General features: G+C 35.6%; 3 protein-coding genes across 19 annotated transcripts in view; 1 reads left to right on the forward strand and 2 right to left on the reverse strand.

The window, feature by feature from the left end:
- On the forward strand, positions 1–4,473 carry LOC129428054 (uncharacterized). The gene is made up of 7 exons (XM_055184926.2): positions 1–725; positions 1,343–1,387; positions 2,076–2,106; positions 2,721–2,818; positions 2,897–2,998; positions 3,907–3,953; positions 4,102–4,473. Exons 1-7 carry the CDS (start codon positions 656–658, stop codon positions 4,381–4,383), a joined length of 675 nt encoding a protein of 224 aa, XP_055040901.2. The 5' UTR covers positions 1–655; the 3' UTR covers positions 4,384–4,473.
- A 127-nt stretch (positions 4,474–4,600) lies between these two features.
- Positions 4,601–7,440, reverse strand: golt1a (golgi transport 1A). The gene is made up of 5 exons (XM_055184927.2): positions 7,298–7,440; positions 7,059–7,150; positions 6,187–6,365; positions 5,951–6,014; positions 4,601–5,743 (listed from the first exon to the last, which is right to left on the reverse strand). Exons 1-5 carry the CDS (start codon positions 7,320–7,322, stop codon positions 5,702–5,704), a joined length of 402 nt encoding a protein of 133 aa, XP_055040902.1. The 5' UTR covers positions 7,323–7,440; the 3' UTR covers positions 4,601–5,701.
- A 2,218-nt stretch (positions 7,441–9,658) lies between these two features.
- Positions 9,659–13,203, reverse strand: part of plekha6 (pleckstrin homology domain containing, family A member 6) — a 103,237-nt gene continuing 99,692 nt past the window's right edge. For 13 of the 17 annotated variants that reach the window (XM_073876032.1, XM_073876033.1, XM_073876030.1 and 10 more), the window contains one exon: positions 9,659–11,947. The gene's annotated coding sequence lies outside the window, so the exon portion shown is untranslated. The remainder of the gene's footprint in view (positions 11,948–13,203) is intronic. The other 4 variants (XM_073876037.1, XM_073876036.1, XM_073876038.1 and 1 more) reach the window with 1 other exon arrangement.

Raw genomic sequence — 13,203 nt, forward strand, 5'->3', positions numbered from 1 at the left:
ATGTATAGTGTTGATTCTTTAAGGATTTACATAATATAGACATTTCTTTTATGTATTGTACTTTAGGTACCATTTATTTAATTGACATATTGTATACAGTAGGATTTTACATTTTTTGTAAACTGTAATTATAATAATAAAAATGTAATGGACACGTCTTGCAGATTATAAAAAAAATAAACAAGCTGACCTATTGTAATATTTCATGTATAAAATTTGGAAGCATTTAGGACTTGTTTTGTTTAAGACTTTTATGCCATAGCACGTGCTTTCTGATTCGTTTCGGTTTTACATATGTTTTGTCAAATGTTGCACAACCGCAGATAAATTAAGCAAGTCATCACTACAGATGATAACTTATAATATGTTCAATATCTTATACTGTTAGCGAGGGAGAATATATATGATATAGCTTAAATATTTTATAAAAGAAAACACTGAAAATATTCTTGCCAATCAGCAGGTTTGCATTGCTATAGATGGTGCTTTAGATGTTTTTGCATCTTTGAAAAGTGACGAAACCCCACAACTTTCAACTGATGGTAATCACTGAGCACTTCCGTGGTCGTGCTTTAAGGGAGGTTTGATTTGCACTTGATAAGAAAAATATATTTAAGATCAGTGTAACAAGAGATTTAAAAAGTGTCAAAAAAATATGTGTGCTTGCAAAATCATGTGGATTATACAACCTGTCCTCATTATTATCGTTTTACACATGCTGGAAGGTAAGACACATTACACACCTTTTTTTGTTAACAAATATTCACAATGTATATATTTATGAGTAATATAATATCATATTGTTAAGATAATTTATTAAATGTATAAAGTACTATTTCTATACAAATTGTTACTTGAAAGGTATATTTCTAAACTCCTCAAAATGAAAGTGCTATAAAACGATGCCGAAAATAATAATTTTTGGCTACATAAAGTACCTTTAAATCAAAGATTCTCAAAAGAACCATTTCTTTACAAACTTTTCATTTTGTTGAACCTTTATCTACCACAAAGAACCAAGAGAAACGACAGTTTCTGTGGATTTTGAAGATTTTTCATGCAGACAAACCTATTAGAAAGCTTTATTTTTGAAGAGTATTTTATAAAAAAATATTACTAATCTGGTAATGTGGTCACATCTACTCAAACATATTAAATGATATTTCTTAAACCCTACTCAACAAGTAAATTTAATGTTTGCACATGAAACATATTTTTTACAGTGCATGATCTTAGTACAGTTGTACAAAAAATAAATATGTTCAAATAAATATCAATTTGTTTACAAATGTAATTTAAAGAAAAGGAAAACTGCTGTAAAACTGTTATATTATTTTTCTAGTAACATCCGAAAATAACTGCACGGCAAGGAGCTCCAATAAAAACGGTGAGACATGGGCAGATCAAAGTGCCTATCTAACTTTAGAAAGCCAGTGTTAATGTCATCATCGACAGGTCTGGTAATATAACATCAGTAAGTGGAACAGAAAATAATAACTCAGATGTTTTTGTATGATGTCAAAATCAACAGATGTTATGAGATATATCACAATATTGATGCTTTAAATGAAAAAGGATTTTGAGTGTTGATATACTGTACAGTCTGCTTTGTTATAAGGAGCTTACATGCAAATTTAAATCCTTTTAATACATTGTTTGAAAAATAATACACTCTAAAAAAACAAACGGTGCTATACAGCACCAAAACAGCCGCTTTGGATCGTAACGATAGAAGAACCATTTTAGTGCCACACAGCACCGGTGAAGAACCAGTGAAGCACCAGTGAAGCACCAGCGAAGCACCAGTGTAGAACCATACAGGGGCCATATAGCACCACATATGGTTCTACATAGCACTATATGGTTCTACACAGGTGCTTCACTGGTGCTTCACTGGTGCTTCACTGGTTCTTCACCGGTGCTATATGGCACTAAAATGGTTCTTCTATCGTTACGATCCAAAGCAACTGTTTTGGTGCTATATAGCACCGTTTGTTTTTTAGAGTGTATATTAAATAGACGATTAAACTGCATCAATTTGTTTTAATGCAAATCGACTTTTTGACTTTTTGCAGATTCAACAAAGACTTCACACAAGGAAATTTGGTACTAATAATTCTGCCAATGCTTTACAAAACAGAGAAATGCATTAACATTGCAATTACTGTTAATTATATTCATGTCTATATTCATGAAATAATGTGCATGAGAAATGAACTACACTAAGTGAAGATACTTGAAAAGTTTCAATATGCAGAAGAAAGAGCAATTATGTCAATATTTAAAAAAGTTTCCATAATGAATATTTCTATCATTGAATCTCTACCTTTGTAAAATAAATAAGTAGCAAACTGTTTGTCTCCACTACATAATTTATTTCTGTTATCATTTTATTATACCATGGGTCTGTTGAATGCTGTATTCTGATTGGCTGAGAAATGTTCCGTGGGTATGCATTAATTTCTGATAACCGCACACCTAACTTGTCAAATGTCTTAAAAATAGGCACCAGAGCAATGTTTGTGGTAACCGTGGTATAAGAGAAATAATTGACTCCGGTCCCCTGAACTATTTGAAAACAATGCACACCCGCGGTGCAACGGCACTCCGCTTTGCATCGTGCATCATTGCACCTTGGGTGTGCACCATTTTCTTACAACTCAATGGCCCGTCGTCAACTAATCCTTACGTAATCTATCTTTGTTCTGTATTGTTTGCAGTACTGTTCTTAATCCTTTGGTGTATGGATTCATTTGTTTCCTGGCTGCAGTTGTTTTCATACTTCTGATAATTCTGTTTACAGTGACTTTAAGGCATTGTAAGTGCATATTTTATGTTTAATTGTCCATTTGTTCTTAAACATAAGACTAGAATATAAATTGTTATATCTCTACAGTTTTTAATTCAGGTATGAGAGTCGATACCCACGAGAAGAGAGAACCAACCCCAGTGTGTCAGAATGATGCGATTATAAACATTCACACTCCTCCAGTCAACGGTAAAATACATGTTTTACAACAATACACCGGTCGTCTACCTATTGGGGCTTTTGTACACTGTAAAAAATACTTTGCTGCCCCAAAAATTCCCGCCGAATCAACTCGGATCTACAAGTCATTTCAACTACTATTATTTATCTTGACTAGAGATGAGTTGCTATAACTTACAAAATTAAGTTGACTTTTCTAAACGATATTTTAATGAACAAACTCCATCGCACACCTGTAGTGAATAGGTGCATAGGAAAAAAGACCAACAATTAGGTCGTATCAGATAGGAAAAAACTCCCGCACCTGATGAAGGTCGTGAGACCGAAACGTTGTTATGAATAATTTTTTTTTTTTTAATTGCAAGTATATGATAGTGTGCGGGAGTTTTTTCCTTTCTAAGCTATATTTTAAAAGTTAGACAACTTATCTCTGTTGAAATGACTTGTAAATCTGAGCCGATTCAACAAAAAATTTTAAGGCAGCAAAGTATTTTTTACAGTGTACTAACTAGGCTTGTTTATCGGCAGTAGCCAAATCTTGTTATACGATACATATCACACTACGTGTGTTGAGATGCAATAAGCTGTGATACATTGCGGTGCTGAAAAGTGAGCTATATTGGAATATTTCCTGTTTTGGGAATATAATTGGATATAATTTTAGGAAAGCTGCCATTGAGAACACACCACCACCATATATGCAAACCTTAGCAAGTTACTACTTAGTTCTTCACTGTTTAAGTTCAGAGATAAGAAGAAATCTAGTGGGATGTAAACTCCAAACGAAGCATCTGCCAAGAATCGTGTATAAAAAAATGATATTGGATAAAAATTTGCAACAGAATTGCCACGGAGAAATCGCAACACTTACATGCATCGATATTTCTGGTACTAACTTTGGCCTTGTCAAAAATTAGGTGCAGATGATTCCTCCTCAACCAGTTCTGAAAGTCCTGATGGCTCGGTAAGTCCTACACTTAACCCTCATGCTTCTCAAAGCAACCCATTACATGGCAAGGACAAAGTGTTTGTGTTTTTCACGTGTTTTGTTTTAGCCTAAGCCTTCTGCATGTTGGATTTATGTTTGGGTTTTGTTTTTGTTTGGATGTCAGCTGTCAGACATTTCCAGTGGCTGTCAACGGAATGCAAGTGCCCAGGAACGTCGTAAGGATTCCGATTACATAAATATTTCAGAGGGTGTGTCCTCCGGACAAGTGGACTTTAAGAAGAATGCAAAAACACGCCAGCATATTGATTATGTCAACGTTAATGAACCGAGGAAGACTACCAAAAAAGAGAAGTGTGATGATGACATTAATGCAAGTGTAAGCAGCGAAACAAGCGTTGAATCAGCGGTTAACTACTCAACGGTTGTATTTACTAAAGTTAATTAATAGAGAATGTAATGTTTCTGAAAAACGTGTCATAGTTTCTTTCTGTGTCACATTTATAAATCTGTGCATGGCTACACATTTTTAAAAGTATTGGCCTACTCAATCTATTTTTGTTTTGTTTTCAAACATAAAATTCAGAAGAATTCCCATTAAAAATATTTTGTTTAAAATTAAATGTACATGTTTTTTGCTTGAGAAAAAAATTAAGACGACTAAATTAATTTGAAAGTTTATTTTTTCTTTTGGCCAAAACCTTGTTATGCTAATCAGATGCATGGGAGACCTCTATTCCAGTGCATTTTCAGGTGCACGTTTCAAAAATATTTCGATCATAAAACACCACATCCTGTCAGGAAGTACCATGCATCTCTGAGGCTAAAAGTAATAAATAACAGCTTTAATATAGTACATGTGCAGGGTTCAATTACTGTAGTATAAAAACATCCATTCCCCTTAATCTCTTAACGTGTGCAGGCTATGTTTATGCTACCAAGCATCATTTGTTATTTAGAAATGTAGGATGACAGTCCGATCATACAAATCGTGCGAAACAAGGACTGTGTTTCTCCAGATAAATGACAATTTACTAAAAGTATGATTATTGCTATTTTCCCTTACCTATGTTTTAGCACCACTTTAAATTAAATGTAATGTTTATTTTGCGCACACTAAAATAAATATTAAAATGGATCAAATTATCTTGCGCTGGCAATGACCTGCCACAGGGTGGCGTCAGTATATCTCCATGTGTTGGAGTGAGTGGCATTTCAGATTAGGAAATGATTTCACATTTTTTGTTTATCCTGGATCAACGTTTTAATCAAAGATACCCCAACCTACCCTTAACTCAAACCGTAACCATTTTAAACCCTCAAATTAGTGTGAAATAATAGTTTGAGGAGTATTTCTTAAAAGCCCCTAACCAATGCTAAACCTAAATCTAACACGCACACTAATCTTAATCCTGCAATCTAATTGGTTAATGAAAATGTTGATCCAGGACCAACAATGGTGCTGATCCAGGATCACATCTGAAATCACGTTTACCGAAATGTCACGCCATGCAAATGCATTTGAGTTGGTGATGCAGTAAACGGTATACTATGAATAAACATTTATATTTAGTGTACTTTAAGACAACGACAACTAAAACAACACACTGTAGAGACATTTAAAATAAAATACACCTTATAAAAAAAACTCCAAACAATAAAAAAGAAAACGATATGTTTAACAGTGCATTACAGTGACATAAGCAGTCCTTTAGTAAACCTTTTTGTTTTCCTCACACATCTCTAGCATTTCTTGATGGCCGAGTTTACACCATTGAAGAACTGCTTCCAGATAACTTGTTAAACATCTGAAGGGAAACATCAGGAAATGTTTAAACTAAGCAGAAATTAGAAGATGGAGTTTGTCATTTGTTTGTGAAGTGATATGTCTGCTTCTAAGTGTTTTATTATATAATTGTAAATATAACTTATTTGATTTTGGTTGTATTTGATTAGAGAAAATTCCTTTAAAAATTATTAAATCTGAGCATTGTTAAACAGTTTGTGTTCCATACCGTTGTTAAAAAGGGTATGTTCAAGACGGATCCAAAAAACCCACAGGCCATTGGGAAGAATGACCTGTAATACAAATTGATTGTGATTTTTTATTTGTAAGAGAAGTTCCATCACAACAGAAATTCAAAGCATGGCAATATTATGTATGCATTTAATCAAAAATAGAAATTAACTATTGCTAAATATTTAGCAAACAAAGACTTCTGTGTCAATCCAATTTAACTGTTTAACTTACTTAAAAAGAAGCACAAAGCCATAGCTCTCTACCAGCATGCCAATTCGAGGCCATTTTAGTAGCACTAAAGCCACACCCCCTAGAAAAAAGGTGGAGCCTCTGAGCTTCTGTCTCTGGAAGAAGAAGTGGGTCGTCCTCTTTAAGCCTATGATAAAGGCCAGGCCTGACAGGAACAAAATCTAAAAATGAGTTAGATTAATATTAAAGATCATTAGGGGTACCTGTTAGAGATATGCAGATTTAACCCATTCACACCCTTCAGTCACTTTCTGTAAGAGTTGCATGTTTATAAAAGCCATAGAACCCCAAACACTGACATTAAAACAAGTCGGTGAAGTGTTTAAACCAAACTTTAATTTAAAGTTTAATTTTAAAGCAAACTTTATTTCCCACATAAAAATATGGATTTCTCTCTATCTATTCTTTTAAAAACTAAAAGGATTTATTTGTGCTTGCATAACTTCTGCACTTTCTAACCTGATGCATTTACATGCACCAGACAACTTAGAGTTTGAATAAGACTAATAAATAAACGATAAACACTTGGAACAAATCAATGGAGGGATTGTCAACACAGACAACATAACCTGAATTTTATAAACCCCTAAAAATGCATGAAAATGTGATCTGAAAGAACGCTAAAACTATTAAACCGTTCCCTATCCTGTATTTTTATATATGTTATGTTCTGTATATGTATATTATGAGACTGAGATATAGAACATGTATAAATTTTGAATACATTTTGGGTGCACTGTCTCTTTAAAAACAGTTTCCCGCTAAATACGACTAAAGGTCAAGTTACTTTCTCGTGTCATGTTTAGACAATTTGAAGGAGTGACAAGTACTCAGTGGTAACATTAGATACTTACATTACCAAATGCCAGCAAGACAGAGTCAAAGTACAGAAGCACTCCAAACAGCACAAAGAACACACCAAATCCAGACAGACCCACACCAATTTCTAGAACCCAGTTCAGACAAATATCATACTCTAATTTAGATGTATTACTGAAATAATACCCTTGATTTATTGATTTTTGCTTAAATAAATGAAAAACTGAATCTGACACTGTTATTAGTAAATAATGAGCTGAATAAAGACACTCACTTTGAAACTCAGTGATTGTGATCATATTTCTCCTCTGGTTCCTTTCTTGGCTCAGATCATCTGTTGTAGCTCATCTGTTCATGCCACTTTGTCTCTGTCATGTAAATACTTGACTTTTGAACTCAGCTGTATGGTGAACATTAACCAAGCTTATTAGAATAGTGAGAGAGAGAGAGAAAGAGAGAGAGAGAGAGAGAGAGAGAGAGAGAGAGAGAGAGAGAGAGAGAGAGAGAGAGAGAGAGAGAGAGAGAGAGAGAGAGAGAGAGAGAGAGAGAGAGAGAGGTCTAATAACATAGTGTGTCTCACATTCTCTTGGCCCACAATCCCTGAACTTACTTACTACAGGTTTGACAGCTGATATTGCACATCCAAAATCCATGACCTTTAACCTTCATTTTTTATTAACCAATTATTTTGTAATTAATAAATGTTCATTAATAGCACCAAAAATTTCATAGAGTAGCTGTGTTAAAAAAACATACAAATAAACAAAACAAAACATCTTAACCCAGCAGGCACACAATGTCACAAAACTTTAAATTTGGTTCAAAATATGTTCTATGTAAGGGCACTGTCTAATATTTATGTCAGTTTGAGAATATTTGTAAGCAACCAATATGTCTGCCAAACCAGCGTTTTCTAAACGTCATAAGACCAATATCCACAAAATGTCAAATTCTAACATCATTAGACGTTGATATTTAATTTGCTTTTTCATGTTATGTAACCCAAACTCAATAATTTCTAAACGTCATAGGACTGATGTCAAACCAACATCAAATTATAATGATATGTGGTTGGCTTTAAGTGGTGGACTTAAGTAACCAAACCTAGTAAAAATATGACATTTGGCTAAAGTTGGAAGTTGACCAAACGTCAGGTTTTTGATGTCACCAGATTTTTTGGCGTCAATTTAATGTTAAGTTTTGACATCAATCCAACGTCAGACCATTGTCATTCAAATGTTGAGTTTTAAGGTTGATTCAACATTGAGTCTCGACGTCTATCCAACATCAGACCTTGACGTCAATCAACCGTTGGGTTTTGATGTAAATTCAACGTCCGGCCTTGACTTCAATGCAACGTCGGACCTTGACGTCAATCCGATGTCGGGTTTTGATGTCAATCTAACTTGGGTTTTGACGTAAATCCAACGTCGGATCTTTACGTCAATGCGAAGTCAGACCTTGACGTCAATCCGACGTCGGGTTTTGATGTAAATCCAAAGTTGGATCTTTAAGTCAATGCAAAGTCGGACCTTGACGTTAATCCGACGTCGAGTTTTGATGTCACCAGATTTTTTGGCGTCAATTTAATGTTAAGCTTTGACGTCAATCCAACATCAGACCTTGATGTCATTCAAACGTTGAGTTTTAAGGTCAATTCAACATTGAGTCTTGACGTCTATCCAACGTCAAAACCCGACGTCAGTGCAACGTCGGGTTTTGACGTAAATTCAACGTCGGACCTTCACGTCATTTTGACGTCGGACCTTCACGTCAATCCGATGTCGGGTTTTGATGTCAATCACACTTGGGTTTTGACATCTATCCAACGTCAGACCTTGACGTCAGTGCTACGTCGGGTTTTGACATAAATTCAACGTCGGACCTTGATGTCAATTTGACGTCGGACCTTGACGTCAATCCGACGTCGGGTTTTGATGTCAATCTCACTTGGGTTTTGACGTAAATCCAACGTTGGATCTTGAAGTCAATGCAAAGTCAGACCTTGACGTTAATCCGACGTCGGGTTTTGATGTCACCAGATTTTTTGGCGTCAATTTAATGTTAAGTTTTGACGTCAATCCAACATCAGACCTTAATGTCATTTAAACGTTGAGTTTTAAGGTCAATTCAACATCTATCCAACTTCAAAACCCGACGTCAGTGCAATGTCGGGTTTTGATGTAAATTCAACGTCGGACCTTCACGTCAATGTGACGTCGGACCTTGACGTCAATCTGATGTCGGGTTTTGATGTCAATCACACTTGGGTTTTGACATCTATCCAACTTCAGACCTTGACGTCAGTGAAACGTCGGGTTTTGATGTCAATCAAGCGTTGGACCTTGACGTCAATCCCACAATCGGTTTCATTACAGGTTTATTCCAATTTACCATATGAAACAGGACTTTAATCTCTTTCAACAACAATAAACTGGTTAACAGTAACTACTGTATTTGTTCAGCCTTTACTGTAGGTTCTTTGTGCTACAATACATTAATCAATACCATAATTACAGTATTATAAATTAAATCTGTATGTAAATTAGTTTTTTAATTGTTGATAAGAAAATTTTCCTTTCCCGTCCTTTGGGTGTGGATTGTGATCTAATGGCTGGAAAAAGAATACGAAGCAAAATACAGATTTTTTTATACATTCACTTTATTGCATGAGGGTACTTCTAAAGCAAGCACATTAAGTATTGTTTATTTCAATTGATTTGCATAGCTCAAGCAGTGTGTTTCTTTTTCCTCAAAATAGCATTAGTTACTGTCAATATGAAGACATACAGTATTTGATTTAAAAATATTTACACAGACCAATGTGCTTGTGTATCTGTTAATCTCACTTTATATGCTACATATTTGATCAAATAATAGACATGTTTGCTATCCAACTGCAACTTTTGCCCTTTTATCCAATCACTGTACGTAAAAAATAACACTTAAAATAATGTCCAAACAAGGCCTTCACAAAGATGCTTTATAGTTTGGATCAATAAATTATAAATATATCAGCCTCGATCTGTATTACCCCATACCATGAAAATTCAAAACCTCTTAATCATCTTACAAATGTATCCAATCAAATCTCATTTTATACATCAAATGTCCATGCTTATAGAAAAATATGTGATCCGTATTGACAATCTTTTTATCTTTCTCAAAAACAATAAAAATAGATATCTGTCTTGTCTTTCAGGGCTGTTTTTGCTCAGTGATGAATAAACTCACTTATTTCTTCCACATAATGTACTGTGTTTTAGCTCGATTTAGGTTTTTTTTAAATACGAACAACACAATCACAATTTATCAGTCATGGTGTGACGTGATGTCAATGCAAGAAAGTAAAAGATACACAGCTCTGTTAAACAAATTCTCACAAAACAGAATATTATACATAAACGGAGGCAAGTTATTAGTTAAGTTAAACCAAAGTCAGACGATTTAAGTTCCTTAAAAAACAAGCACAGTATGGGCGAACAACTTGCATGGCATGTATGGGGAACGATGGGGACTTTAGCCAAAGTACAAAACAGGAGATTTATTTGGCAAACTTTTTAATACATTATAATCAAGAAGCTTGATTACAGAGGTAAAAGGTAATAGAAAAATAATCCAAAATATTTAATTGCATGTAAAGTACCATCTATATTTACACAAAAAAATGTGCCACCCAGCCAAATGAATCACCCAGTGGCACAATGATCCACAAATAAGGGCTATTTATATTCTGTTGGGGTGACAGGTTATATAATTTACTGATATTATATACAGGCTATAATGCAAGTTGCTGGCCCGACGTCAACACACGTTGTGTTTAAACAAGCAGACTTACACCTCTAAGGACACTTTCAAATATTCAACTCTACTATTCAAAATTCTGTCACACACAAGTATTTAAGTACCGGTTTTTGGTAACTACTGTCCTAGCAGTTAAAGCACTATGATGAGTCCACATGGCTTTGATGCAAAGATTAGAATAAAAGTCATATCAATATATATATATAAGCTTTCTTTATAGACATACACTGTAATAAAAGGCCTGACAATGGTTTCAAAGACTGCAATAGGTTGTACTCGGTGAGGAAGAGGGTTTGTGAGCCCTATGTTTAGAAAGGAAGAGGAGAACGGAAAGGAGGCCAGGAGAAGTCACAGTGAATCTGGCCTTGAACTCCTCTATATGAAGGTGATGGAGAGAAAGTGTCCAATGACAAGTGGCCCTTCATCTAAGCCTGTCCGTTCACTGATGTCTACTCTGGCTGCTCAGACGACGGATCGTTCCAGACAATCCCATTGGTCAGCTTTCATCATTCCAACCTGTATCCACAGTGGATATTGTTGCTAGTGTTTCGAAATGATCATATTCATTCCAGGAGGTCCACATGTCTCTAACATATCTGACTTGACAACTTTGCCGTAGTCCTTGATCTGGAACTTCCTTTACCATGGCTATTTTCCTCCAGTCGAATCTCAGACTTTACATCTCTTTCTCATGACACTCTTTCTTGTCGACGTACCCGTGCCTGAAGAAAATCCACCCTGAGCGGCTTTACTGTACCCAGCATGAATTTCTGTATATCCTTCAGTCAATGTCATTTGAGCAAACATGAACCTGTAAACATATTCCACTTTCTGGCTAGTTTTGTAGCTTTTGTAATATGACCCCCATCCTCTGAATCAAGTCAAACATCTGATTAATTAATTTGTGTAGTTCTGCCGTGGGTTTGACAAACAAGACATGCAGGAAGATGAACCTCGTTCTATGAACAGACCTCCGCTAACATCCAAACACTGAAATATTTCTCTGCATGATGTAAGGAATCAAAAGATGCGACGAAACATATTTCGTTGGTTTTCAATCATCATCCGCTGGACACTCAGAAGGGTTCACCATCAAATTTGACAGCTGCAAGTGCTTGAGCTGGGAACATTTGAGAAGAGGGAAAACAAAGAGAAGGGAAAAAAACATTGTCAGGGAGTGATGTATTTCTTTTGCACACTAAAGTTTGAAATGCACTTAAGTATGCAAATGCATACACATCTACGCAAGATCAACGCCATGTTAATAACATGAGAGGGTTTTCATTAGCATTTCGTTTTATCTCACTGGCAGTTCTTCATCTGGGTCATTCTGACCTGGCAGTACTGTACATGACCTGGATGCTGTTTGCTATCGGGAAACATTTGTTTTCAGCAAATTATCTCAGCAATGTAATAAATTGTTCTGTATTGGATTCTTGCAGCGGTTATGGAAAACCAAGTGTCATTTCCATGCCGTTAAAGGACCAGTGCCTTTCCCTAAAAAAAATCCAGATAATCTACTCACCACCATGTCATCCAAAATGTTGATGTCCCTCTCCGCTCAAATTATGTTCTTTGAGGAAAACATTTCAGGACCTTTCTCATTTCAATGGACCCCAATGGACCCCAACACTCAACAGTTTTAATGCAGTTCAAAATTGCATCTTCAAAGGACTCCAAACGATCCCAAACGAGGCATAAAGGTCTTATCTAGCGAAACGGTCACGTTTTACATATATGAAACGCACATTTGCGGACCATTTTAAACAATAAACTGACACAAAGACATTAACTCTTTTGCCACCACCGTTTTTAAAAAAAAGTTGCCAGCCAGCGCCAGCATTTTTCATGATTTTCACAAAAGTTTAATGCCTTCCAGAAAATGTTCTTCTTCAAATATATAAATCAAAAAACAGACCCTCTGCTTTCAAACAAAAAAACGACACATTTTGAGCAAAAAGCGGAGATAATTCCATTTTTGTGACGGACTTTTCATAGAGATCGCATTCAGAGCGATCTTTAAAACAGACACAGACAAGCAGCCGCTTGCCATAGGGCAATACTTCCGGGTTTAAAAAGTTGCGGAAGGGCAGATAAGGTGAATAGCAGTATTGCGGAAAGCCGGAAAATACTCGTCATTGGCAGGGAAGCGTTTTCTCTTGATTGACGAGATATCTCGTCAATGGCGGCGAAAGAGTTAATTAGTATCATTCGACATACAACAACATCGGAACGGTCCTCTTTCTCCACACTTGTAAACACTGGGGCGTAGTTTCGCATACGTCATCCGTGACCTCTTGACGTGATGATGTATTACGTGAGGTCGCACTGGCGTGTCACACAGCCGGAGAAAGAAGAGAAGTTGTGGTTTAAAAG

The sequence above is a fragment of the Misgurnus anguillicaudatus genome, chromosome 14, assembly GCF_027580225.2.
Source record: "Misgurnus anguillicaudatus chromosome 14, ASM2758022v2, whole genome shotgun sequence".
In the NCBI taxonomy this organism is placed as follows: Eukaryota; Metazoa; Chordata; class Actinopteri; order Cypriniformes; family Cobitidae; genus Misgurnus; species Misgurnus anguillicaudatus.

Bases quoted from the DNA above. Each gene is read 5' to 3' on its own strand.
- LOC129428054 (XM_055184926.2), top strand. From the start codon at position 656: ATGTGTGCTTGCAAAATCATGTGGATTATACAACCTGTCCTCATTATT. The intron at 726-1,342 runs GTAAGACACATT...TTATTTTTCTAG, and splicing joins CGTTTTACACATGCTGGAAG to TAACATCCGAAAATAACTGC. The intron at 3,954-4,101 runs GTAAGTCCTACA...TTTGGATGTCAG, and splicing joins CTGAAAGTCCTGATGGCTCG to CTGTCAGACATTTCCAGTGG.
- golt1a (XM_055184927.2), bottom strand. From the start codon at position 7,322: ATGATCACAATCACTGAGTTTCAAA. The intron at 6,366-7,058 runs GTAAGTATCTAA...ACTCATTTTTAG, and splicing joins TCTTGCTGGCATTTGGTAAT to ATTTTGTTCCTGTCAGGCCT. The intron at 6,015-6,186 runs GTAAGTTAAACA...TTTGTATTACAG, and splicing joins GGCTTTGTGCTTCTTTTTAA to GTCATTCTTCCCAATGGCCT.